The 27,728-nt window shown below is 59.5% G+C and overlaps 1 protein-coding gene across 8 annotated transcripts; it reads right to left on the reverse strand.

Moving 5' to 3' along the window:
- Positions 1 to 403: 403 nt before the first annotated feature.
- MAST3 (microtubule associated serine/threonine kinase 3) lies at positions 404 to 27,545 on the reverse strand. 8 transcript variants are annotated; one of them, XM_056336282.1, is made up of 30 exons: positions 27,271 to 27,545; positions 24,505 to 24,536; positions 23,737 to 23,935; positions 23,162 to 23,242; positions 15,101 to 15,189; positions 14,787 to 14,859; positions 14,601 to 14,621; positions 13,483 to 13,561; positions 12,784 to 12,941; positions 10,981 to 11,056; positions 10,387 to 10,596; positions 10,204 to 10,305; positions 9,473 to 9,605; positions 8,894 to 8,961; positions 8,438 to 8,523; positions 8,102 to 8,310; positions 7,635 to 7,773; positions 7,272 to 7,404; positions 6,996 to 7,161; positions 6,630 to 6,731; positions 6,224 to 6,346; positions 5,782 to 5,891; positions 5,488 to 5,633; positions 4,714 to 4,946; positions 4,383 to 4,583; positions 4,073 to 4,299; positions 3,828 to 3,950; positions 3,540 to 3,676; positions 3,158 to 3,339; positions 404 to 3,055 (listed from the first exon to the last, which is right to left on the reverse strand). In XM_056336282.1, exons 3-30 carry the CDS (start codon positions 23,781 to 23,783, stop codon positions 2,013 to 2,015), a joined length of 4,497 nt encoding a protein of 1,498 aa, XP_056192257.1. In that variant the 5' UTR covers positions 23,784 to 23,935; positions 24,505 to 24,536; positions 27,271 to 27,545; the 3' UTR covers positions 404 to 2,012. The 8 variants fall into 8 exon arrangements, with proteins under 8 accessions (XP_056192257.1, XP_056192256.1, XP_056192252.1 ...); XM_056336281.1 differs by lacking the exon at positions 23,737 to 23,935; XM_056336277.1 differs by lacking the exons at positions 23,737 to 23,935; positions 27,271 to 27,545 and adding an exon at positions 25,280 to 26,913.
- Positions 27,546 to 27,728: the final 183 nt, after the last annotated feature.

Here is a 27,728-nt window from a genome sequence, read left to right on the forward strand (position 1 = left end):
TGCACTGGGCGCTGCAGACACCGGGTACTGCACCGGGCACCGGGTACCGCACTGGGCACTGGGAACCGGGCACTGCACACCAGGTACTGCACTGGGCACTGGGTACCACACTGGGCACCAGGCACTACAGACACCAGGTACCACACCGGGCACTGGGTACCGCACTGGCCACCCACAATCCTAGCCCAGGGCTGCAGCCAGGCTTGGTGCCAGCCGTGCCACCGCCAGGGCCCTGTCCCCCCCACCCCTCCCCACCCAAGCCAAGGCAGCTCTGGCACCCACCAGCCCCCACTGACCCCCCGCCATCACCCTGTGCAGCGGGTGCTCCTTGCCCAGCCAACCCCCAGTGCCGGCACCGCCAAATCCCCCCACCCGCCCCCGGCTGCAGACACCATGCCGTGGCTCATCGCAAGGAACAATTTTAATGCAACATAAAACTTCCCAAAGGTAAGAACAGAGCTGGGCGCTGGGCAGGAAGACATGGTCCCCTTGGCTTTTAAGACATTTTCCATTAAAAAAACCCGTTTCCCGCCATATTCGCACCACCAATGCACGGCTGAGCCCCGCTTCCCACTGTGCTGGTGGTCAACGGGTGCCCGGTGTCCCCCCCGAACCTTCCCAAGACCTTAATACAGACGGTGGAGGAAGAAGCAAAAGAAATGTCGAGCAGCTCCAGCTGCTCATTTTTTGGGGTTAAGTGGCCCCGGTTTCATGGTGGGAGAAGCAAAATACGGAGCCTGGCACAAACCGCACACGCACAACATCATCTAACATGCAGCCAAAAAATCTGCCGGCTGCTTCGGGGTAGGAAACGCACCCGGTGGCGGTGGCACGATGATGCCCGATGGCAGGGGGGGTCGGCAAACCGGGGACAGTCCCCCCATCACCGGCACGGTGCTCAATGCACCAGGGTGGGAAAGAGCAGCAGGGGGAAAAAGCCGGTACATGCATTATCAAATGGAAATATTTATATCATAGAAAACAGTAGAAATAAAGGGGAAACGCTGGGTCGAGCTGTAGTTTGTTAGATAAAAAGCGAGGGGGGGAAAGGAGGGGGAGAAATTTCCAAATTACAAATGGAGAAGCAGCACAGGCGCTTGCTGAGTCAGGGTTTTTTTTTGAAAAAAAAAAAACAACCAAAAAACTGGCTTTTTATGGATGTCTGTCTGCACCGACCAACGACCACCACAGGGTGTGGTGCCAGGAGAAATGCAAAGAGCAAAAACCGACCCTAAAAATCCTGTTAATACTTGCATCCATTGCTGACCCCATGGGGAGGTCTCTGCTTTTCCCACCTGGAAGGGCTGATGGAGCCAAGTGGCTCCAAAAGGCTCCAAATAAAAATATTAAAAGCTTTACATCTGCTGCACGCTTATAAAATGACTCATATGCAAATAAAATCACCCCTATGCATCCCAGCTTGGACCGCCAGCATTCGGGGGATGTTGCTGTAGGTTTGGGCTTTTTGGTTTAACTTTTTTTTAAAAAAATATTAGAATTATCACCCCAGCAGGGGTTTCTTAGGAGATTTGGGGTGTTTCCAGCTAAAACTGAAGTTAAAAAGAGGGGAAAAAAACAAGTGGGTCTTTGCAAGGTTGGAAAACAGTGTGTCATCTGCCTGGGAGATAGATGCATGGAAAAGCCTGGGACCCCCCGGGGCCAGGTGGGACCCTGCGACAGTCCTGCACTGCCCATTTAGCTTATAAAAAGTAATAAATTAATTAATGAATATTTGCATCAAGTCCTTTCTATACACAGAGGCTGGGGCCCTGCCAGGGAAATGCCACCGCCGGAAGAGCTCCTGCGTCTCTATAAAAATATGAGCATCTTTCAGGGAGTACAAAAAGCCTTCGGGGGAGGTGAAGTGCCAGGGCGCAGCCAACCCGGCCAGCGCCGACATCCAAAATGGCTCCGGGGACGTGTCTCTCATGGATATGTCGCGTGGAATGGGTTTTTCAGGGAGGTGGGATTCCGTGGGGAGCCAGAACTATCCCCAGATGCTGGCATGGGGCTCAGGTGTGCTCAGCCCCACTCCATGTGCTGCCGCGGGGTACAGAGAGCTGAGGAACCCCCGGCTCCTGGCCCCATGCTGGCAGCACCCGTGGCAGCTGCCAAGGACCAGTTGCTCCAGTTGTTCCCTCCCCGCAGTTCCAGTGCTGCTGGGAGCCACGGTCCCGATGCTTGCATCCATCCCACCGTGGGGCAGGGGTGCTGCCAGCCGGCTGCTCGGCGCTGCTGACGGGGTAGGAGCCCTGGCATTCCCACTCGGCCACCACCGGCTCCTGCTCGTCGCTCTCGGATCCCTGCACCGCGATCTGCGGCACGGGGCTGGGCTTGGGCTTTGGCTCTGTGCTGCCCACGCCACCACACTGGAGAGCCGTGCCCTGCCCGGCTTCGCTCTTGCTGCCATCTTCGCTTGCCGGCACTGGCTCCGGCTCATCAAAACTCACTTCTTGAACTGCTTCTTGCTTCTTGAAGGAGTCCCGGCGCTCGGAGAGGTTCAAGCGCCGCATGACCACCACCTCCTGGTCCCGGTCGTGCCTTTCCCCCAGGCGGGAGGCAGCAGGGTGGTAACCATGCTCCCCGGGGTATAGCGGCACTTCGCCCTCCCCAGTGGCCTCCCCATCTGCCGCAGGCATCTCCATCCCCAGCTTGCGGCCACCGCTTTTCTTCTCCGCCAGGATGGTGACGATCTTCTCGGCCGACTGGACGCGTTTGAGGAGGGGGGAGCGGGGGCAGTCAGCGCTGCGGGGTCGTGAGCTCTGCCGGACGATGGTTGGGGGGGACAGGGTCTTGCCCTGGAAGGAATGGGGGGGTTTGGGGTACCCGGGGAGCGGAGATGGGGAGCGTTGGGGAGAAGGTGGGCGCTGGGCAGAGGAAGGGGTACAGGCGAGGGGTGAGGGGGGGATACTGCTGGTGGATTTGCGACGTCCCACTTTGTAGCGTTGCCCACCCAGTTTGGGTGCCAGCCCGTGCAGGGAGCTGGGGCGCACGTGGCCAGCAGGTGATGTTGGGGTACTGGAGGCGGGAGAGGTGCTCTGCGGGGACACAGCATCTGCCGTACAAAGAGAAAGAGGTCACCGCAAGGGATGGAAGGACACGTGGCATCCCCACCCTGCCAGGAGCAAATATCCCCCCTTGCCACGGGTTGCGGTACCTGGGGGCAGGTCAGGCGCGGGGCTGCGGCAGGGTGTCGCAGGACCCGGGGACAGGCTGTGCGTGGGGGACTCAGGAAGGCTCTCGCTGGAGGACAGTGAGTGATGGAGACCAGAGGAGAAGCTGCGGCTGGTGTGCAGGACTGATGACTGCTTGGAGATCTTCTTGAAAAGGGATTTCCTCCTGGGAGGGGGACACACAAAAGTGGTGGGGAAGCGAAAAGCCTTGGTTTCTCCTTGAAGCTGGTGGCCCAAAGTCTGTCGAACCAGGGCTGGCAGGACTGGACCCTGCTGGACATGCTGGTATGGCAGAGCCAGAGCATCCCTGCAGGTGTGGCACACAGCAGGACAAATGCCATTTTATCCCACTCCAGTTCCACTCACCTGTCCTGGCCATCCCTCTTCCTGCTCTTCTTACTCCTCCGTGCCATCCTCGTCTTGGAGCTGTTTTTCCGAGCGGGGCCGATTTTAATGGAGGTGTTCTCCAGCGCGGTGGTCCGCAGGGCCACTTTATTTCCGCTCTGGGGGACAGAAAACAAATCACTGCAGCGTGCTGGATCCAAGCACCGGATCCAAACCGGCTCCTGCCTCAGCTGCTGGTGGACATGATGCCAGGGAGCTGCTGGATTGACGCAGCGGTTCCAGGCGAGCTGAGCAGCTCCCATCACCCACCTTCAGCAGCAGCTCCACGACATCCCGGTGAACCAAACCCAGCACTGACTCGCCGTTCACATGTGTGATGAGATCACCCGCTCTCAGCCCCGCTTCCTGCGCAGGGCTCCCCTCTTCCACGCTCTGCAATCCAAAGACCAAGATTTTAATCCGATGCAAATGTCAGTTTCCTCCCGGGGTTTTCCCATCGGGAAACAGTGTCTGGCACTGCTGGTGCCTCCCCACGCGGAGCCCAGGCCACGTACCCAGACCATATGGTGGACAGTATAGACGTCGCTGTCCCCCATGTAGACGCGGATGGCTCGCAGGGTGAAGCCGTACTTTTTGCCCGAGCTGTGGATGATGATGGGGGGCCGCAGGCTGGTGATGGTGAGGGATGAATCTCGGCTCGGGGAGGAGTCACGGGAAGAGGGGTTGGATGAGAGGGAGTGGGGGGAGATGGGGCTCATCAGGGCGCTGCTGCTGAAGTCATCTGCAAATGGGAGAAGCCAGCTCAGCCTGGGAAAACCATGCGGCAACCACCACCCGGCAGGATAAACCGTGCGGTGCACGGACCTGATGTGATGATGAGGGACAGAGCTGAGACGGAGGCAGATTTGGGGACACGGCTGCCAGGCGAGGCTCTCTGCCTGTCCGGCACGTCCTTCCTGCCGCTCAGCCGATGGCTCCCGCCCGGCTCCAGACCCCGGGGAGTCGAGTTTTTGGTGCCGGTGCTGTTGCTCCGGAGGCGGATACGGTTCAGGCTGACAAGATCAGCTGTGCAGAGGGGAGGAGGGAAAGTTTGGGGACATGGAGAAGCCACCTCATGCCATACAGACCTCAGAGCATCCTGCACTGGCAGAGCCAGCCCCAGAGCATCCTGCACTGGTGTCTGCAGCCTACGCACCAGATAATGCTAACGGCTTCACCACACTGCCGGTCCCTGCGTCAGGGTCTCCCAGCACAAATTTGGGTCTCTCCGGCTTGGAAGACACCACACAAGGGCTTTCATCCTCTGAGGAGAAGGCAAACTTGGGCATGGTGTCCAGGCTGTAGGTGCTGGGCAGCGCGGCGGGGCTGCGGCTTCGCTCATGCCAGGAGGTGTATGGTGTGGAGCTGCAGGATGTCCAGGAGCGGAGCCTGTGCCGGGACAGCAGGAAAGCTCAGGATAATCAAAGATGGGCCAGGAGGATGGCATCAAGCCACTGCAGCATCCCGGAACACATCCCACTGATGCCTCTAAAAACCCTTGGTACTGGCAAAAAACCTTGATGCTGGTACATGCTCTCACTGCCAGCACAAACCCTCGATGTTGGCACAAACCCTCAATGCTGGTACAAACCCTCAATAGGGTACAAACCCTCGGTGCCGACAAAACCTCTCAGCACTGCCACAAACCCTTGATGCCCACACAAACCCTCAATGGTGGCACAAACCCTTGGTGCTGCCACAAACCCTCAATGCCCACACAAACCTTTGATGCCCACACAAACCCTTGATGCCCAGACAAACCCTTGATGCCCACACAAACCTTCAATGCCCACACAAACCTTCAATGCCCACACAAACCCTCGATGGTGGCACAGACCCTTGGTGCCCACACAAACCCTCCACACTGGCACAAATCCTCAGTGCCGGCACAAGCCCACATCAGCGTCGCATCCCCCACCTCACCACGCACCGGGGCTCTGTGCCCACCAGCCGGCTCCTGTCCTCATCTCCTGAGTGCCTGTCCCATCGCTCCTCCTTGTCCTCACTGTGACTGCGGTCGGAGGATGAGAGGCTGAGGTTGGAGTTAGCTGCCAGGAATTCGGAGCTGCTGTACACCTGAGGAGGAGATGAGCTGTCAGCAAGGAGCAGAAATTCGGGAATCCAGATGCTCCAGCATCAGCCAAGACACTGACACTTGGCACAACTGTGCCAGCCGCAGTGCCAAAGCCTCTCCTTTCAGATGCTGGAGGAGGGATTGGAGCACCTTGCTGAAGCGATGAGAGCAGGAGGAGAACTGTCCGATCTCCACAGATGATTCCTCGTCGTTGGTTTCTTCATCCTCCGAATCCAAGTGGCGGTACCTCTCAGAGCGAGCTGGAAGCAAGAGCCAGAGCAGGCAGGGCTGTCACCCTGCCTACAACACACCGTGTCCTGCCCACCCGTGTGGTCCTGGGGGGACCTGCACCCGTGGGGAGCTGTCCTGCAGCTGACAACCTGCTCCCAAATCCCAGGGGAGTTTTGGGGTGAGAAAGTGTGGCTTTTGGTAAGGCTGAATGGTTTGGAAACGGGATGGCATCTGTTTTGTGGCTTTGGTTGTAAAGTGACCAACTTCACCCAGGAGATTTTCATCTCCCAGAGGAGCATCTGAACTGCAGCTGGGATAACGGATTGGCAAAGCAGGGGAAAGGGGATGGATTTGGCCTCACTGTCAAAGTAGCTGGTGTCATCCTCTGACTCCAGCTGGGGGATGAACTCGGCCTTCTGCCGCAGCAGCCCGTTCCAGTCCAGGTGAAGGAAGAAGGAATGGTGCTTCACCTCGTGTGCCCCCCCTGCCAGGTAGAGAAACCCACATCAGAGGATGGGGCAGGTTCCAGGATGCTCCTGCTCCCATCCCAAACAGCACAGTCTCTCCTCCACGCAGACCAAACAGCTTAAACCAGGATGGACCGGAGCCCTGTGCAGCTTTCCTGGGGTGAACCCTGAGCAGGGGACCTCCTCCGAGCATCCTCAGTGCGGCAGGACATGCTTTGGTTTCAGCACCACACAAGCTTGATCTGATTTGGGGTGCTTGGTCACCCCCCCCAAGTGCTGTGTGGGGGCTGCTGTACGTACCAGTGCCCAAGCGCTCGAGGGGACACTGTCTCAGCAACCGCATGATCAGATCCTGGGCATCCATGGGCAGAGCCTCGTCCCCTTCCGGCCACATAATTTCATCTGCAAGGGAAAAGGAAAAAGAGTTTGGAGTGGCTGGAAGAGTTTGGACATGATGGGGGCTGCGATGACACGAGGTCGCAGGAGAAGTCACTTCTGGGCAAGAGGAAGGTTCCCCAGGAGTGCAGCAGATGAAAGCATCCTCCCAAACTGGGAAATCAAAGCTCGAGGAGCCTCCTCGCTGTTCAACTGAGCATGAGATGAAGGAACACAGCTCTCCACGTACTAAGGACAAGTGAATCAAGCAAAGTTGCCAGCGACACTCACCACTGATGACCTGCCCAAAGAGCTCCTCGGGGGTGTCTCCAAAGAAGGGGACGCAGCCCACCAGGAACTCGTAGAGGATGATGCCCATGGCCCACCAGTCAACAGGCTTCCCATAGCCCTGTATGAGAATGACTTCTGGGGCGATGTACTCCGGAGTGCCACACACCTACGTGGGAAGAAGTGGCTGACACCTCTGCAATGAACTTTGCAACAAGTCCCGAGGCTATCCTGGTGTCCAGGGATGGCAGATCCACCAGGCGGGGCAGGACCTTGTACCTGCTTGTCCATGAACTCCCGAGTGTCCTTCTCCATATGCCCTTCATAGAGGTTGGTGGTCATGTTCATCAAGCCGATCTTTGACAGACCGAAGTCTGTCAGCTTTATGTGGCCCATGGAGGTGATAAGCAAACTGCAAGAGAAGATAGGTGGCCCACAACGATGCCGTTTGCTTCTGGGGAGACCTGAGCAGGACCAGCCAGACCCCAGGACCTCTAGTCTTGGTGCAATGGCACAGAGCCAGGTCTTTGGGCACCAAAACCCATGACCTCATTCTGCCTTACCCTCTTGCTTGGATCAGTCCCTTCCCTTCCCCATCCAAACCGAGCCCCATCCTTGCTCAGACCTGACCCACATCCTCACTTGTCAGGTTTGAGGTCCCGGTGGACGATGCCATAGTTGTGGAGATACTCCAGCGCAAGAACGGTCTCGGCAAAGTACATCTTCGCCATGTCGACAGGCAGAGGGCCCATGTTCTTCAGTAATGTGGCACAATCCCCCCCTGTGGGGACATGGGTCCTGAGCATGAGGGGCTCAAGGAGGCCCGTGGGCAGGGCTATGCTGCCTCTCCTGCCAAGCAGGCTCCCAACCAGACACTCCCATCCCTCCTTGGAGCAGTGTTGATGCCCCAGCATGGGGCACAAACGCTCTCCTAGTGAGTATAGCCACCACCTTCATCAAGGTGAGACTCAGCATCACAAAAGCATCTCCTCATGCTTCCCTGTGCTCCCTGGAGCAAAGCAGGGTAGATGTCCAGGTGGTGTCCCCAGTGGTCACACTGACATCCTCCCCTCCTCGCTGCACCATCCAGCCCTGAATCCCATCCTCACCTTCCACATACTCCATCACCATGCAGAGATGTCGCTTCGTCTCGAAGGAGCAGAACATGCTGACCACAAAGGGGTTCTCCGCAAAGGTGAGGATGTCCCTCTCCACAAACACCTGCTGGATCTGGTTCCTCAGGATGAGGTTCTGCTTGTTGATTTTCTTCAAGGCGAAGCGCTGCCGTGTCTCCCTGTGCCTCACCAGGTACACGGCCCTAGAAGACAGCCAGACAGCTGGACCTCAGAACACGTCCTCCAGCCACCAGCAATGTGGGGCTCGGGCAGGGAGGACTTTGGAGGTGTTTACAGGTGGAGACAAGGGCCAGGAACTTCCCAACTCACCCATAAGCCCCGTTACTGATTAGCTTGATGGTCTCAAAGTCCCCCTCACAGGGCTTCCTCCGAGGAATGGTGGCTGAAGGCTGGCTCTGAAGAAGTCACAGAAGGTTTTTAATGTTTCCCGGCATGCCAGTGCTCTGAGTGCAGGCACAAACGCACCAAGCATCATCACATATCACCTCCAAGTGCTCCTTGCTGGCAGAAGCCAACCCTCCCTCAGCCACAAACTCCAAACCAGAAGACCAAGATGCTCTGCAGATCAAGAGCCCACTCTGAGCTGTGTCCACTCAAGCAGCCAGATGAGAGGCTGTGAGATATTACACCTGAACACAGCAGTCGCCCTTGGGGACAACCCAAATTAATGTCTCCCAGCCTGAGACAGCAGAGGAGCTTGGTGTGGGGTGAGGCAGGATGAAGCTGGAGGCAGCAGCCGGATCATGCAGGTGCGATGGTGCTCACCTCACTGGCATCATCATTCTCTGGTGTGATGGTGTTCCCGCTGTCGAAGTGATCCAGCTGGACCATTTCTGCAGAAAACAAGGATGGTTTTCACCTTCCTCATGCTCAACCCCCACCAAAAGAACTCCCCACCAACCACTGTGCTTCCAGACTTGCAGATCCCACAGGGATTTAGCCACACACTTTGCTCGAGCTATCGTATGGAGAAATTCAGGTCATGACGTTAAGAGGTTCAGAACGAGTTTAAACACTTACATAATTCTTTTTTCCATAGTCATTCCTGTGTTCTTTGGGGATTACAGTTCCCCACCCCACCCCCAGGCCACGGCTTCCTATGGATTAAGCGTTCTTGAGCTTAATCTGCTTTGCCGAATGTGTCGGGAGCAATAACGGAGGATGTGGGACAGGCCTGGAGACTTGGACACCTTCCTGGTCCTGCTGTGACCTTCCTCATGACACCAGCTCAGCCCTACTGGTCCCCCAGCCACCTCCCAGTGCTCGTTCCCACTTGCCAGTGGCCAAACTGGGAGTCTGCATCCTGCTGCAGACCTCAGGGCCACACCCCAAATGCTCCCCTACCCTCCAGTGGGTCCTTGACAAGCCCCAGTTGGCTGATGATGTATCGGGGAATATCGGTTTTAATTCCCTGGCCAACTTTGGCATGTCCCTCTGCAGCTTCCAGGAGATGGTAAAATTCCTCTGGGTCAAATTCCTGGATGGGAAAAACCAAGCACAAGTTGAGAAGTGAGACTTTGCAGGGTTAAACTTTTCCTCTAAGCCTTGCAGGTGACACCTGTAATCGGGACGGGCTCTGGATGCTTCCAGGAGAAAGTCAAACACTCTGCTCCTGTTTCTAGCATCGTTCCCCCTGTAAAGAGTTGATGGGGGAAAAAAGTAGCACCATGAGCTGGCCTTGGAGGGGAAACCAAGGAGAGCACACCAGCAGCACACTTCACCACCACCCCTCTTCCAGCTGCAGGAACCACAGCACAAAGGCGAGTGCTTTATAAATTCAGTGCAACAGCTAAAACCACCCTGAAAATGGGGGAGAAACCTGGCCAAGAGTTTCACATCTCCCTACTCTGCTAGGAAAGCCCAGCTTCTCCTCTCTGAGAAAAGGCTTCAGTGCTAGGAATGGTCTTAGCTCCTTGCTACAGCGTGGCCAGGATAGCGAGGAGCAGCAGCTCCCACAGGAGACCAGGCAAGGTGGTGAGAAGATGCCTTGACTTTCATGGTCTGTGGCCAGCCAGAGAGGACTGTGGGCATGGGCCCTGAAAGACAAGACCCATCAAGAGCTGCCAATGCCTTACCAGGCACTCCAGAAGGCGAGCCGGACGGGAGATGATGATCAGCAGCTTCCTCACCAGCTGGTCGATGAACTTCACTTCCTCACTCTCTGAACGCTCCTGAGCCTACCGGAGAGGAGACAGAAGCCAGGCATCTATTGGTGGCCTCAGGAGATGGCACTGGGCAGGGAACTGCCCCGTACTCACATCTCGGAGCATCTTTTCCAGTTTCTCCTGCAGCTCCATGAAGTAGCGGGAGGTGATGAGAGCTCCCTGGGATTTGGCCAGGCAGTCGCGGGCCAACTCAATGATTTGGTGGTGGATGAAGCCCAGCACCCCATCTGCCAGTGGCAGAGTGCTGCTCGGAGAGAAGTTTGTGATGGTGTCCTGCAGACGCTCTTCCATTTGGGCCGTGGCCTGCAAGGCAGAATGGATGGTGATGCCCAGGAACATGCATCCCCATGCCATGCGTTGGGTTTGGCCAGCCAGGATCTCATGCTACCACCTCCTGCAGCTCCAACATCTACGTGTACGTCATGGCCCCACCTGGGACATAGCTTCCGGTAGACTGGAAAAGCTCCACCAAAGTCTCCAGAGACCTCTGCCTGCATGTGTGATGAGGCAGACCCACAGGTCCCTGCCTCCCCAGTCCATTACCATGTCTACAGCATCCTCAACACCCCCTGGTATCTACCCATGCATTCTATAATCCAGCATGGAGAAGAGGTTGTTCTGGAGAAGATGCTGTCAGGACGCCATGGAGGAACTACCACGCTCGCCCCCTCCAGTCCCAGCAGTTACCTTGGGGAACCTCTCCTTGTAGACATGGTTCATCATCACAACCTCATTATCAAACGTTCCACTCGTCCGTCCAGGGCTGCGGAGGGAGGAAACCAGCTGCGTTAGGAGGTCCAACTCATCTACATCTATGCAGATAGCAAATACCCCTGGAGAACAATTTGTTCCCTCCTCCTAACTCCAATCCCAAGCGGTTAAAGCTCAACCAAGCACAGCCATCAGCCTTGGGCCAGCACTTCCAGCAGCATCCCTCCCACTGTGCATGGATCTGGAGGTCCCTAATACCTTGTCCAGGGAAGGTTAACCTCCCGTAAACCCAGGTCTCCAAACTCAACCCCACAAAAATCCAGAGCTGAGAGGGGCTGGCACACCAGCCACTTGGCTTCAAAGGGCAAGCTCATAATTTCCTTCCTCTGGATCCAACCATTTCTTGCCATCGTTGCAGCTCACCAGCCAAAAAAAACCCACAAACACCCCAACTAAACCCCACGGCGGATGCAGGGAGTTTCATCAATCCAGGCTTCTCTCTTGTCCTCGTCCAGCATCGCCCCTCTCAGGCCCCTGCCTGGTGATCCCATTATATGAAGCAAGTCGCAGGAGCAGCCAACAGCTCATTAACCACTATATAATAAATGTGGTGATTAAAACCAGACCCAAGCCACTTGCTGCCAGCCCTAGCCCAGCCTTTGCCATGCCATGCTGACCACAGAGCTGACATCTCTTTGGTGAACACCACCTACAAAACCCTGTCAGACAATTAATCTGATTTTAATGAAGTTTCAGCAACATGCAGGGCTAGGGCTCTGCCTCTGGTATAAAGAAGGTTGGGAGTTTATTCAGAGGGAAAAGAGGATTTAACTGAAACATCCCCTGTGAAAAGCACAAGCTTCTGGTGCTGGACAAGTGGAAACATGACCAGCACCTTGTGCAGGACACGGTCTTGGAGCAGCAACGTGGAGCTTGGCAGGTCCATGGGGTCAGTTCGCACAGTGCCACAGCCACTGGCAGGATGCTCTCTCCAAATTCTCCTCTCTCCAGCCCACAAAAGCCCATCCACCTGTGCTCCTTGCTTTTTGCAGAGTCAAAGGCCAGGCTGATACTCATCCCCAGCAAACACAGGTGGGGGATGTTCCTTGACCCAAGCCCAGAAATGGGATTTTTAACCTTTTAATGGCAGGTCAGGCCAGTGGCCTCCCAGCCGTGCCCTGCAAGGACGGCCACTGCTTGGGCTTCTGCTCGGTGGTCCCCTTCTCTCCACCAAAACCTTTGAGACAATTGAGCAAGAAGCTGCAAACCAAGTATTTTGGAACAAATCCCACTTTCTCCAGCTTCAGCCCCAGGAAACCTCACTCTCAGGTGTGGTCTGCTGCCAGGAGATCAATGCCACATCCCAACAGTCGAGAAGACGCTGAGGACCAGACCCTAATGCCCAAAATCACAGAGCTTAGGATGACAGAGTCAAAGACCCATGGCACAGTTTGGGTTGGAAGGGACCTTCATAGGTCATCGAGTCCAACCCTCCTGCAGTAATCAGGGACCTCTTCAGCTTAATCGGGTTGCTCAGAGCCCTGCCCAACCTGACCTTGAATATTTCCAGGGATGAGGCATCTACAACCTCAAGCCATAGCTCCTCCACCCCCCTGCAAAGGGAAAATCCGTACAGGGGTCAGCACCTGAGGATGGGCTCAGCAGGTGCAGGACATCCCAGGAACAACTCATGAGAGGGCAGAGGATGCACTGGATGCGCCAGCAGCCGGTGCATCGTCCCGCTAGCACCATGGGTGCTCCCCACAGTGGGTGCCGTACCTGAGGCTCCGGGATCGTGGGCGCAGGCAGGGCGAGTGCCGCCCCTCCTCATCCGTGACACTCTCCGTACTGCGGAAATGCTTAGAAAGGAAATGCAGCTCGTCAGGGGTGGGCTGGTACGGCAGCTGGTGCAGGCGCTCCTGGGAGGATGAAGATGACTGGAAAGAAAGAGAGATGCAGGGGATCAGGAGACAGATCCAGGCTTCCCAGCAGCGGGGTGGAAACCAGCAAGCCCACAAGGAAAATATTCCTCAGAGTCTCTGAGGAGGCTGGAAATGCTGACGGGCAGCAGGCTCTGTACTTGGTAACATGAAATATGGGCAGCAAGGCCAGCCTGAGGTGGTTTGCACTGCCTGCTCCCATCCCAAACCCTCGTGCTCTCCTACTCCATCTGACTCCACTAAGCCCCATCCCTTGCACCTGCAGCATCCCAGGCAGCTGCAGCCTGGCCGTTCCCTGATCCACGGGATGCTCAACCCGTGATATGCATGGGTGCTGCAACGCCCAGGGATGCTGTAAGCTGTCAGCCGAGCTCTATGGCTTTCTTAAAAGGCCATTTGGAAAGCACAACACAGCTGAAGCTCCTCCGGGAACAGAGGGGCCGCCTAGGAACTGATGCCACAGGGCTTGGGGGACACGTCACCAAAATCAAGGAGTTTGGGTTCTTCTTGCCTGCTGCCATGAGAAAGCAAACGTTACCGAGACAGTGGAGCTGGGGGTGTTGGTCCCATAGCCAGAGGAGGGGAGCGAAGCCAGTGACCACCTTCTGCCATCAGCCCTGCGAGTGCAAACATGCCGATCAGAGACAGGAAAAAACCCAACATCTAAATGCAAATAAATAACATCAGAGTGATAAGGATGGGGACAAGGACACAGGTTTGACTTGAATAATAAAGCCCACAAACCTCTTTTTGGAATGGACTTAAGTTGGGTGTAATAAGAGGGGTTTACAGGTGAGGGGGACTGTTCTGCAACCCCAGCATGCCTGGGGACAGTGACAGCAAGCAGGGTCCCCACAAAGGGACAGCACTGGGGCTCGCTGAGGCAGCAAATCTGTTTCAGACGGAAGAAAGAAAACCCCAGGAGAAGCTGATTTTTAATTAGAGCAAAATTCAGCTTTCTGGGACTTTGTTCTTTGATAAATGAGGATTCCTAAAGACCCATCTCAAGACAGCAGGCGCCACAGAGCAGAGCCCGGTTATAAACAGGAAGGCAAGTGCTCATACGTAGGCGAATGCTTCCTCTTGGAGACGTTTCTAATGGACAGGGCAACCTCCAGGTCAAGACAGGCCCTTCACCTCCCACCGCTGCTTCCCAGGCAGGGCCGAGGACGGCAGGAGCTGGCAGGGTGCTGGATCTGGCACCACCGCCTGTCCTCGCTGCCAGCCGGCTCGCAAACCCCTAGCCCCACAGTCTGGCTTTCAAGTGTGAAAATCATCTGTAAGCCTCCAGCTTTTTTCCATGTGATGATCAATGGGTTAAAATCAGCCATCTGCCCCCATGTGTGTCATTAATTAATTAGTTAAAAAGGATTTTGGCATCTGGGTTTGGAGCAAGATGGGCTGGGGAGAGGATACAGCAAGGTCTGCCTCCGTGGGGACCTGGCCAAGCACCCGTCCAAGGACATCTGCTGAGCAAACGCTGGGAGCGCTCAGAGTGGGGCTGAGCTTGTGGCTGGGGATGATGTGATGGGAACAAGGATATTTCTGCTCTCGGAGCTGCAGGGAGACCAGTCCCAGAGCAAAATTTCCTGCCCAGACATGCATGCAGAGGGGGATGCTGATGCGAAGCAGCCCCAGCCCGGCCCTGGTACTCGCCTGTCAGTCCGAGGAGCATGGCTGGGGTGGTGGGAGGCACCGGCCACGGCAGAGCAAACACCAGGAAGAAAAAAAGCCAAAAAAAAAAAAAAATCAAAGCAAATAACTTGAGATTAACAGCACTGTCCCAGCTGGTGAATTATATTAGTGAATATTAATGGTCTGGGAGGGGGGCTGGGAGCTCACCTGCGAGCAAAGGGGAAGTTGATGGAGGTGCTGGCGGAGAAGTTGCGTGGGCTGTCCAAGGGGCTGCTCCCGGCTGTGGGGAGAAAGCGGGAAAAAGTCACCAATGCCCAGGGTGCCACAAGCAGCTGCTCCAGAGGGAAGAGAAGATAAATCACTTCCCAAGTTATTTCCTCCTGGAAAAGGCACCCGCAGGTGGAAGCCAGCCCACTGCTGCTGACAAGGTTCTGCAGAAGCAGAAGGGTTCCCCACCACCCCTCCAAAATATTTGGGTAATTTTGGGAGATGCCCAACCCACCCCCTTGGACATCCCTTACCTGTCGGCACGGAGAGTGGGGAGAGTGGCCGCGAGAGGGTCGGAGAGGGGGTGCCCACCACTAAGCTCTTCCTATTGCTGCTTCGGCAGCTAGGGAAGAAAAAGAGAGGGAATTAATCTGGGGAAGTAAAGGACGGGCAGGGCTGGATGGGCCTGAGCATGTAGGTCCGCTTGTACGTGATGCCCTGTGCCAGGGGACGTGGCTGCTTTCACCCCATCGATTATGGATCTCTGGCCACAGGGAAGATCTGTCCCTGGTTCAGTGCTGCCGGAGACGGGCCGACGGGGTTATTTTTAACGATGAACTGTCTCGTTGAGGTCCCACTTCTGGTTTTGGCTCGCTGGGGAGGGCAGAGGGAGGCAGCCCCTTGGGCAACAGGCCAAGGGCAGGAATAGCAAAAGGGATGTAAAAGGAGGAAGGGATGGAAATGCCAAGCGGCTGCAACCAGACCTGCTCCATCACGTAGAAAATGTGACACACATACCCCCCCGCCCCAGTCCCTATAAACCTCCCTATGCGTGGGGGTTCCCATGTCACAGCAGAGAGGACAGCTGGTCCCCAACCCCCTGAGACTTTGCGGTGTTGCTGGGCACTTGTGATGCTCCAGCAGAGATGCAGCTTGGTTCGGCAGGAGGAATCCACATGCACTGGCACCGGCTGAAAAGCAGCAGCAAGGCCATACTGATAGCAATGGCATCTCAACACCCTGAACACCCCAAAACTCCCACCCTAGTACCCCATCCCAGCATCCCGCAGAGCTCCTCTGAAACAACCAAAAGGCCACATCCCCTGCTGCCAGGTCTCTGTAACACCGTCTCCATTCCCACCCTCCCAACTCACAAGATTTCAATCCTTCTTGCAGGAATTTCATTTCTCCTTTCCTTGCAGCCCTTCTCCACACCCTGAGACCAAGGCTGTCTTGCAAGCATTGCACAGCCTCAAAAAGCTCACCTGCAGCCCCCTCCCACTGCACGCAGCCCATTTCAAGCCCATTTGAAATACAACGGGCACATTTACGTTCTCTTTCACTCGCCAAGAGCAAACTGCAGCTATCCACAGCACAGAGCAGAAGTTCAAGTGTGAGAACAACCTTCCCCTTCCTCTAGCTGTGCTTCCCCAGCTGCAAAATCTGCAAAAGTGTTGCTGAATTTCTCTGCCAAGTTGGGAACAGGAACCCACATGGATGCCACTAATTAAAGGGCATGGTTTCACATCATGCAGTGGCCAGATACACCCGCAAAATCAGATACACCAGCGCAAAGGGATTCTCCCCAGATCCCAAAACCAGAAACCAGCTGCAGATACATATCTGGGGTGAAGAGGATGGTGTTTTGCAACACTCCGTTCCTCCAGAAGGATGTCCATGGCACTGATGCACAGCCAATGCTGGCAATGTGTGGTCAGGGCTCCACACACAATGCCCAGCACCCCAGCACCTGGCATCTGCCCCACTGTGGGGCTTCTCCTGCTCCCACCCTAAAACCAGAAGCCCTAACTCTTCTGCTAGAGACTGAAGGTCCTGACCAAGCTGGCAACCGGGGAGGCTGCTTCCAACCCCCCAACCCCCCCGTCTGCCAGCTGCACCCTCCCTGTATCCAGGGTGAGGGGTCCCTGGGTGCCCCCCTGGGACATGCACCCTCTGAGCTCACCCAGAGCTGCAGTGGCTTCGGAGGTCTCGGAGCCTCCTGCTCAGCGCTGGAGCTGAGCCACGATGCTGGGGTGGGGGTGGGGGGAAAGCAAAAACCTCCCCCCCCCAGCCACTCACCCCTTCCTGTCCCTGCCTGGCCCCTCCGTTTGCTTTTCAGGCTTGAACACAGGCTTGAACACGAATTGCAGCGCCTACAGCTGCAAACTCAGCCCAGCACCCACGCCTGGAGCAAGAGCAAACCACAGCCTCTTGCTGCTGCCGGCTCTGCATGCCGGATGGGAAACTGAGGCACTGCACACAAACCCACCCGCCACTGAGGCAGCACAGGCAGGGCTTGGCTGACCAGGAGGGCTGCAGAGAGGTTTGGCATCGCTTCACCGTTCAGTCCTGCCGTGGGGAACGGGGTGCATGTGCATCTGTGTCTGGCTGGGGCTCAGGGGGGACATCCCAGGGGACGAGGGGCTCGCTCGTGCTTGCTCAGTTTCGTTTTGGAAGTGAAAACAAACCTTTAATGAAGCAAGTTCCAGTAATGGTGACACAGAGGGAGGCCGACGTTTCCTGTTTCCGTGCGCTCCACCCTCGGCTCCAGCTCCGCAACCATCTTGCACCACTTTAACCCCCCTTCGCCTGACGCATCATCTACAGCTGGTTCCCATCCTTCACAGCATGGAAACCTCAGGCTAGAAACAAGCCTCAGGGTAGAGATGAGCTGCTGAGCCCTGAAGGCAGGAGCTAGGGCTGCTGCCCTCTCTGCCTCCATCACCTAATTTGAGCATTTGGTATCAAAAATGGAGTGTTAAATTGCCGGCAGCATCTCTTGTGTGGCTCACGCTGAGGCTGCCTCGGCCCTGGCGCTGCCATTGCCATCCAGCACTTATTTCGAAGGATGCAGAAAGTGTGTGACAGCCGATGTGACCCCAAAGCCTGGAGTAAAATAATGTGTCACCCGTCCCGAGGCTGCCTGTGAGGAGGAACCGGCACCTCCCACCACCCACCAGCACCCAGCCTCTGCACCGCACGGCCAGGATGTCCACAGGCAGGAGACAGAGCAAAATCCGGCAGCTTCCTGCAGGCTGCCTCCTTGGAGCTGTGGGAAGGGCAGAATCCAGCTGGGCAGCACAACACCGACATTTCAAACGGCTCCGCCAGGATCTGGACAAGCAGCGCCGGGTGGGGAGTCAGCACTGTGCAATGCCGAGGGTCACACTAAACCTCCCAGCCACAGACAGGGCCATCACTGGGACGTGAATTCACAGAGGGATAGCAGCATCCCACTCCTCTCCCACAGAATCCGACCCCTAAAACTTCCCAGCACAGTAGGGCATTGCGCGTCAGATGTCAGCCCGGTGCTCCATGTGGAAAGCCAATGGTTTGGGGCAAAGGGGGTGCAGGGTGGTGGGAGCAGCGTGGCTGTGGTGGCAGGGTCAGGCTGGTAAGGGAGCGGGTGCAGGCTCAAAGGGCAAGCAAGTGGCTCCGCTCCCGGCTGCGTGACTCAGAGCCTGAGGTGGTGCTCCCAGCTCCCTTCTTCCCATGTCTGTGGGTATTTGTCCTCCATATCCCCCAAATGGGCACAGGGTACTGAGGCGCCTGGAGGTTTGAGGAAGTGCCATGGATAGCCACATCCTGGAACAATCAGTTTCCAGTGGGATAAGTTTGTGTTTAACATCGAAACCTGCTAAACCAAGCAGCTGCATCCCAAGTTTCTCCATGACATTTCTCCTCCATGGCTTGTGATGGCACTGAACTTGGCTGCCTCCAGGGATGGAGGCTGGGATGGGGGAGGTTGGGGAGGCTGGGATGGGGGAGGCTGGGGACCGAAGTCTGGATGGTAAAATGCAACATGCTGCCTGGCACAGGCCACACACAACCCCACCACATCTTCTCAACCCCACCAGGCACCCGGCATCGCTCTGTGGAGCCGCTCTGGCCCCTCATCCCACCCCAGCCGAAAGCCTGGCACTGCGGATGCTCTTATTTACCACCCCCCGCAACCAGCACCAAGCAATGTGCTGGGCACCTCCCAAGAGCAAAATCCCAAATCCTTGCAGGGAATTGTGGGGAAACAAGCTGCACAGAGACTTATTTCTTTGCACTACAAGAAACCAGCCTAAAAGAACTGCCCCGCACCATGGGATGCATCCCTGCACGTCCCCATGCTGCAGTTTCCCATCAGTGGGTAGGAAATGGTACCTGTCACATCTGCCGGCACGTTTTTCTGCGGTGTGCAAGGTGTGGGCAGCCACAGGCAGCATCCACGGAGAAGAAAAGCCCCATCAGCCATCAAACCACCAGCCCTCCTGCCCTGCGCCGGCCATCTCAGCCTCCCGCCACGGGAAATTAGGATTCCTCAAACCTCTTAATCCCACTAAAAAACATCATATGCTTTCTGCCCACTGCAAAATAGGCCAGACTGTTTCTCGCTGTGGATTCTAGGAATACTGATGAAAGAAGAGCAAATCCTCTGCCCTTCATGAGAATTATGGCCTCATCATGCTCAGCTGGAGACAGATGACTGCCTAGATCATCTTTCCAATTACACATCTCCCCCAGGGCTCCCCCGGCTCAGCCACCCCAGGCTGGCAAACCCCATCCAGCGCCTTCTCTTATTTATTAAAAGTCCCCCGGGCCCGTCCTCGTGCGCCGGCAGGAGCAATTCCCGCAGACCAGGTGAAGCAGGCACCTTCCCGGGATGGGCTCGGTGCTGGATGGATTCGTTTGCTAAGCAACCGTGTGTCGCTTTGTACCAGCCCACAGGAATATTCAAAGACATTCACAATGGGAATATCTCCCCACTGCCTCCGCACTGTCTTAAACACCTTTATTATATAAAGTCATGGAAGGGGTTTATGCCTCAGCTGGCTGTGGCACCCCAAAACTGCTGGATGGATGTGCCAGCCTCTGCCACCCGCATCCGGGGGGCTCAGCAGGTGCTCAGCACACCCCTCTCAGGGCTGCCAGTGCTGCCTGTCCCCCTCCTCAGGGACACGTCCCACCTACCTGCCTGGGTAAAGCCTGACGTTGCAGCTGGAGACCTGGGGTAGCCCACCCAGCACCCCATTTACGCAGCAGATCCCCACGCTGCCCCAGCCGTGCTGCTGAAGAGTGTGTGAGCCCTTTGCCTCCCCACTTTGCCCCCCAGCCCATGGCTGGCTGCAAGGGACTGGCCCCATCCCACCCACCCCAAGCCCCCTGGCGACCTTCACCCTGGCTCAGGACACGCACCACATGGGACATGTCCCATCAGCATGGTGCCCACCTTGGCGCAGGGGCTCACAGGGGTGTTCCCCCCTTCTTGTGCATGCAAGACACCCCCCCCCTCAACATGCACCCTGCTGCAAAGAGCCCCAACCCACACACACTCCCAGGAATGGCACACAGCACCCCAAAACGTGCATCCCCTAATGCTCCGGGACCCTAAAAGCTGCACCCCCCATGGCAGTGGGCTCCCAACCAATGCAGCCCCACCTCTGGCAACCCCAGCTCTGAGGATGCACCCTCAGTGCACAGCACCCCACAAAAAGATGTACCTATGGTGCACAGCCCCCCCCCCCAAAACCACACAGCTCGTTGTGCAACCCCCAGTGCACAGACCCCCCCAAACCCATGCACCGTGGTGTGCACCCCAGTGCAAAGACACCCCCAAACCATGCACTTCAGTGCACAACCCTCCATGCATGATGTTCCCACCCTAACCCAAGCACTCCCCCGGTGCAAAGCCCCCCCCCCCCCAACCCACGCACACCAGTGCACAGTGCCCCCAGACCCATGCACTCGAGTCGCCCGGGGGCAACTTCCCCCCCCCCCCCCCACGCACACTGGTGCACAGCCCCCCCAACCCACACACCACTTCCCCCCAGCTATGCGCACCAGCGCACAGCCCCCCCAACCCACACACCCTCCAGTGCGCCCCGCCGGTGCAAAGACACCCCCCCAACCCAAGTACCCCAGGGTGCCCCCCAGGTGCAACCTCCCCTGCCCAGCCATGCACACGGGCGCATAGCCCCCCCGAACCACGCACCCCAGGGTGCCCCCCCGGTGCAAAGACCCCTCCCAGCCCAAGCACCCCAGGGTGCCCCCCCGGTGCAAAGACCCCTCCCAGCCCAAGCACCGCGGTGCAGCCCCCGGTGCGTGGCCCCCACCCAAAGCACGCACCCCGGTGCATGGCGCCCCCCCCCCCGCCGCCGGCCCGGCGCAGCGCCCCGCCGGCCGGTACCTCTTGGAGCGCTGGAGCAGGGCGCCGGCGGCCCGCTGGCCCCGGTAACCGGGCGGGGCGGCTCCCCAGCAGCTCGGGTCCGACATCGCGGCGGCTCGGCCCCGCCGGGGCCCGGCCGCAGCCACCGGCACGGCGGAAGGAGGCGAGCGGGGCCGGGGCCGGGGCCGGGGGCCGGGAGCGGGGCCGGGCCGGGCTCCCGCCGCCGCCTCCCGCCCCTTCCCGCCCGGCGGCGCCGGCGTTGCCATGGAGACGGGCAGCGCCCCGAAACGGGCTCGGGTTTTCCATGGAGACGGGGGGGGGGGTAGCACCCCCAAAAGGCGAGGGGGGATCAATAGGGGGGTGCCCACAGAGAGGGGGCAGCGCCCTGAGATGAGGTCGAGGTTATCGTAGGGACGGGGCCGCGCCCTAAAGGGGGGTTGGGGCTGGCAGAGGCAGAGGGCAGCACCCCAAAACCGGGGCTGAGGGTTAACACAGAGACAGGCAGCAGCCCAAAAGGGGCTCAGGGTTGCCACAGAGATGGGGCAGCACCCCAGAATATGGTCAGGATATAGAGAGGGGGCAGCACCCCAAAATACAGTCAGGGTTACTATAGAGAGAGGGAAGCACCCCAAAAGGGGCTCAGGGTTGCCGTAGAGATGGGGCAGCACCCCAAAATGGGGTCAGGGTTGCCATGGAGATGTAGCATCTGCCACATGCATTTGTGGGGCACAAATCCCTCCCCCGCAAGTCAGTGGGAGTGGCCCCAAGGCCTGGGGCTCCCTTGCGGGGAGCAGTCCCCCATAGCAGCACCCTGCCGCCCATGGCATGCCACGCTCGGAGGGCGCCCACCCAGCAGCGCCCCGGCAGCACCCTGCCACCTCCCTCCCATGCCAGCTTTCCCGTTTAATCAGGGAGATCCCAAGCAGAGACCCAGTGACATCCATCCTCCTTAGTGCCAGTGACAAAACCCTGTGCGGCAGCACACCAGGGCTGCTGGAGCTTCCCAAGCCCAGTGGGATGGCATCGCCATGCCCACCAGGTGGCCACCAGCCAGTGCCACGGCCACAAGTCCCGATGCTGGTGGGGTTAGGCAGGGTCCCAGCACGGCAAAAGGGCAGCACCAACCCCAGCAGCACCACGCTTCTCCTCGACTCCTGCCCGGCAGCCGTGGAGGCACCCATGGGTGCTGCCAGACTACCTGTCCTCATCCCTGTCCTTGTTCCCATGTCATCCCCACCACGAGCATCCCCCAAAATGCTCTTCCTGACACCTCAGCTGAGCAACTGCGTGGCCACGCTTGTTTTTTCACATGCCACAGCCATTGTGGGCAAGGGGTGGCCATCCGGGACTAGCGACAGGCGCGCGGCAGGCAGGGACTCTGGTGTGCAGGCAGAGCACAGGCAGCAGCCTGGCTCCTGCCTGCCCGCAACAAATGGCTCTGCCTGTTGCTGAGCAGCAGCAGAGCTCCCAGACGGTTCCCTCTTGCCTGGTGCCAGCTGCTCTCCCCAGCAGATGGATGGAGGCATCCAGCGTCACCCATGGGTGCTAGGCAGGCCATAGCTCTGTCCCTCAGATGCCATGGGGCGCAGGGCCGGGGTGTGACTGCTGGGTGCCAGCACACCCGCTGCACCTTGTCCCCAGGGCAAAGCGCAGCCAACACCTGCCACGAGGTCTGGCCACATGTCTTCTGCGACAGCAGCACCCAGCAGGGCACCGCAAGGGGCTTGGGCTTTGAGTGGGGGGCACCCATCCCCTAGAGCAGTTCCCCACTCCCCTTCCCCCTCGGTGGAGCAGCAAAGGTGGATAGGGAGGTTTCCCAGCTGGGATGAAGGCACCATCCCCACTCTCACCCCACTCCCATCACGGTGCCCTGCCCTGGTCTGATTCCAAGACAATCCTCCCTCAAAACAAGGATGCTTGGAGCCTGAGCTTGAGCTACTGTGACAGCATCCCTGTAGAGGGTTCCCAAAATGCACCAGACGGTGGCAGAGACAGAGCCCACTGGCACAGCCAGGTCACTTTTGGGATGTGTGGGGCTGGGGACAGACCCCAGCCCTGTTGTCCCACATGCCCTGGCAGAAGACAGTGTTGCTTTTGGGGCCCTCCAGAGCATGCCTGGGGGGGGGACCCACCTTGCTGTCCCCATCTCCACCTCTCCTTCCTGCCTTCCCCAGAGCTGGCAGCTGTGATGCCCGGGGAGGGTCTGCGGGGGGAGTCTTACCTCCAGGGGTGCAGGGTTAGTAAGGGGCTGCAGGGGCTGCAGGGGCTCAGCAGCGTCGGGCTCTGGCTGCTCGGAGACAAGCTGCAAGGCAAGACGGGCCGGCACGGTGTCAGTGGCTGCCGGTGGGTGCCCCGGTGGCACAGCTCCCCAGAAGAGCTGGGGGGGGGGGGGGGCGGAGGGGGCCAGGGACCAAGGGCAGAGGGGGCAAGGGCTGGAGCCAGGGGATCAGGGCTCGGGGGCCAGGCAGGGCAGGGGGAGAGGGCAGTGGGGCAGGGCTGGAGTGGAGCACAGGGGACAGAGGGGGCACTGGGGGGTCTAAGGCTGTGGCGGGGAAGACATTGGGTGGTCTGGTGCTGCCGGAGGTGGCGGAGGGGTGGGTGTCACCGGGAGAGTCCCGGGGCTGGGGATGCAGGAGGAAGGGCTGGGGATACTCCAGGACGGGGATGCTCCGGGATGGGGATGGACCAGGACAGGGATGCTCCGGAACAGGGATGATCCGGGACGAGGCTGCCCCGGGGCCCCGCAGCCCGCCCCTGGGGCTGGTACCGGCGCGGCCCGCCCCAGTTCCGACTCACTCCAAGGTCAGCGAGGGGATCTTCAGCCTGTCCCGCCGCGACTTCATCCCGCCGCCGCCCCGCTCCGCTCCCGCTCCGCTCCCGCTCCCCGCGCCGCCGCCGCCCCGGCTCCCCCCGCGCTGGGCGGCTCCTGCGGGCGGGCGGCAACGGCGGCCCCGCCGGGGCTCCCCCTGCTCGGCCCACGGGCCCGGGCCCGCCCCTGCGGCACGGCACGGCTGAGCACTGCTTGGCTCGGCACGGCTCGGCATCGCAGCCCCCGGGCCGCCGGTGCACCCGACCCAGAGGCAGCCCCGATCCGTGCGGTTCCCAGGATGTGCTGGGGCACTGCTGGTGCCCAGACACCACAGCCCCAGCACAGCTCCAGCACAGCTCCAGTACAGCCCCAGTGCTATTCCAGTGCATCCTGAACACGATGGCCCCAGTGCCCCCCCAGTGCATCCCAAACACAGCCCCAGTACAGCCTCAACATAGCCCCACCTTCCAGTGCCCTCCCAGTACACCCCAATACCACTTAGAACACCCCAACACACCCCAGCACACCCCAATGCACCTGCAGCAGAGCACAGCACACCCCAGTACACCCCAGCACACCCCAGCACATGTACAATCAGGTCCCTCCAGTGTCAGAGAACAGAGTGATGCCAAGCCCCAGCGCCATCTGCCACCTGTCCCTGCTGCCCCCCCGTGGTGCCGGTGCCACATCCCTGAGCACATCCCTCCTGGTGACACCCCACCCCACGCCATGGGTGGCCCCACACGGGGACTTACGCTCTTCCTCGGCGCGGCAGGCTCAGCTCCTTCTGCAACAAGAAAAGTGAGAAGCAGGGTCAGAGAGTGGCCCCAGCCATCAGGGGGTCCCCATGCGTGGGACCCCACCTCCTGCCAGCCCACAGCCATGCACCAAACAGTACCCCCACTGCCTGCAGCTGGCCCCTGACACCGCAGGATCGGTCCGCACTCACCGTGCCCAGGGTCCCCCAGCTCTACAAACCACCCGCCCAGGGTCAGCGAACGAAGTCCCCAGGGCTGGTGGCCCCGTGGCCGGACCCGAGAGCGAGGGCAGGAGGGTGGTGGAGCGGGAGCAGCACCCAGCCACCTGGCTGGAGCATGGCCCTGGGGTGGTGGCTGTGCCCTGTCTCCCTGATCCCAGGTGTGGGGAGCCGCTGGCAGCCCCCACACTATTTTTCCAGCCATTGGGAATATTTCTTGCAAGAGCTGTTTGCTTGCAGGTGATGCAACAGGGCAAAGGGCAGCTCTGCAGGCAGGTACCTCAGCCCACGCCATCCTCTTGGCGCGGTGGGTACCGGCCAGCTCCGGCGTAGACTCAGCACCCACCCATGTGCCACCGGGCATGCCACAAAGAGTGGCACAGATCCCACTGGCACACTGCGAGGGGCATGGCATGAACCGTGGCACACCACAGGATGCTGGCATACGTGGCGGGGGCATGTGCTGGCTAATGCACCATCATCGCTCTGATCCTGCACCCACCACTGGTACCCACCGGCTCCGTACCCCTAAGGAGCTTACACACATTCCTGACCTGGGCAGGGAGCTCCCGACGGGCAGGGGCTGCTGCCACCCATCTCAGGGCACGCAGCAGCACCCATGCACCCCACATCTCCTGGGGTAACCTCGCCCTGTCCTGCTGCCCACACCACGCAGCCCCTGTGGAAATCCCGGGGTTGGGGCACGCTGCAACGCAGTGATGCAGCATCATCACCGTGGCAACAGGTGACATCATGCCTGGGCGCACAGGGACTCGGCATCCCCAGGGCCCACGGGTTTGTGTCTGCCCCCGGCGTGGCATGGGTGCTGGGGGTGGGTGCTCGGGGTGGATGTGGGTGTCCCAGTGCACCCAACAGCACTGGGTGACCCCAGGCCTGGGTTGAGGAAGGGGGTGCACGGTCCCTGTGTAAAGCAGGAGCCCCCCAGCACCCTCACTCAGCCCTGCCCATCACCCAGCCTAGGTCCCCACTCACACCTGGGGCTGTGCCACCGGCCGCCATCCCCAGAGCAGAGGAAGAGGCAGTTGATGAGGGTTTTACTGCCCAGCCATGTGCAGATGGGACAGAGAACAGACACTCTTGTCCCCATGTCACCCCTGCCCCATGGCACAGTCTCCCCACCCATGGGTGCAAGGGCACAGAGAGGTCCTGTGGCACCAACACCCATTGCTGCTGGGGGCTGCCATGCTGCCATCCCTGGGGACAGCCAGAGCATCCCTCGAGGGCTCTGGGGACCCATGTGGGGCAGTGCCACAGGGCCAGCACCCACAGGGTGCCTGATGCACCCACCCAGCACCCTGCGTCTCCTACCAGCAGGTCCTGGTGGGAGCCAGGATTAACCATCAGCTGATCCCTGTGGGGACGGCATCAGGGATGGCATTGCTGCTCAGCGCTTTGGGATTAGCTCACTGGTGGAAGCCCCTTCCCACCCCTCCTGCCATGGGGATGCAGGCACACAGCCAGGACCCCTGCCCTCCCCTGGGACCACCAGGAGCAATGCCCGCAACCAAGAGCCCTGAAGCCCGAGGCCGTGGCTCTGTCCGTCTGCATCCGTGGGGAGGCAGCTCACATGCAGGGCCCTTTCCCGGGCTGAGCGTGCGGCGGAATGTGGCTGCCCTGCGGAGCTGCCAGCTCGGATGAAGGCAGCACTGTGCCATCCTCCAACCGCCCCGACAGCTCAGGCTGGGCGCCCCGGTTACTGCAGCTCCCCGCTGCGGATGGGGACGGAGGGAGACATGAAGTCACCCGGAAAAATCAGGCTCAGCACTCATCTCTGTGAGCCAGGGCGGGCTGTGGTTGTCACCCCTCCACACATGGCAGTGGGTGTCGGTGTTCCTGTGGGAAGTGGGTGCAGGGTGGGCAGGGAGGATGGATACCCCTTGGCCTGCCAGGAGCAGGAACACAGGGTGATGGAGGGGGCGGCTGTTTGGAGGGGCAAATCAATGCTGGCACAGAGGTTTGGCATGGCCGGCATCGTGTGCTGGGCTGGAGAGACTACGACATTCTCATGAGAGCACCCAGCACCCACACAGGCGGGTGGCCCCCCAGCACGTCGCAGCATGGCTGGGGCTCATACCCTGCCCTGCTCCCGGAGCTGGGTGCCCGGCTCCTGTCCTGACCATCCCACGCTGCCCACACATAGCCCCCATCTCTCGCACGGGCAGCACCCACCCCTCACCTGCAGCACCCACCTCTCATCTGCAGTACCCACCTCTTGCACACACCCCCCCAGAGCACCCACCGCCCACTCACAGCGCCCACTTCTTGCACACACCCAGAGCACCCACCTCTCACCCGCAGCACCCACCTCTTGCACACGCGGCACCCCCTCACATGTCCCCAGAGCACCCATCTCTCACTTAGAGCACCCACCCCTCACAGACCCGCACCCAGAGCACCCCAGGCTCACTGGGGCTGGGCTCTCCCCGGCTCCCCCCTCCCCCGCCGGGCTCCGAGCCACCGCCGGTGCCCCACTCGCCGTGCCCGGTGCCCGGGAGCCGCCCCCCCGCTCCCCGGTGCTCCTTACCTGGAGGCCCCGGCGCCGCAGGATGCTGGGCTCGTCCATTCCGCCGCGCCCGCCGCCGCCTCCCGCTGCGCCCGCTCCGCCCGGTGCGCCCGGTCCGCCCCGCCGCCGCCGCCGCCCGGTGCGCCCGGTGCGCCGCCCAGCGGCCCTGCCGCGTCACCGGCCGCGCATCGGCACCGAGCCCGCGGCTGGCACGGCACGGTATGGCACGGCACGGGGCTGGCACGGCACTGGGCTGGAATGGAACGGCACAGGGCTGGCACAGCATAGCATGGGACTGGCACGGCATAGGGCTGGCACGGCACAGTATGGCACAGTATGGGACTGGCACGGCACAGCATGGCGTGGGGCTGGCACGACACAGGACTGGCACGGCACAGCATGGCGTGGGGCTGGCACAACAGTGCATGGAACAGCACAGGGCTGGCACAGCATGGCACAGCACAGTCCATGGGTAGCAC

Source organism: Falco biarmicus, chromosome 4, assembly GCF_023638135.1.
Source record: "Falco biarmicus isolate bFalBia1 chromosome 4, bFalBia1.pri, whole genome shotgun sequence".
In the NCBI taxonomy this organism is placed as follows: domain Eukaryota; kingdom Metazoa; phylum Chordata; class Aves; order Falconiformes; family Falconidae; genus Falco; species Falco biarmicus.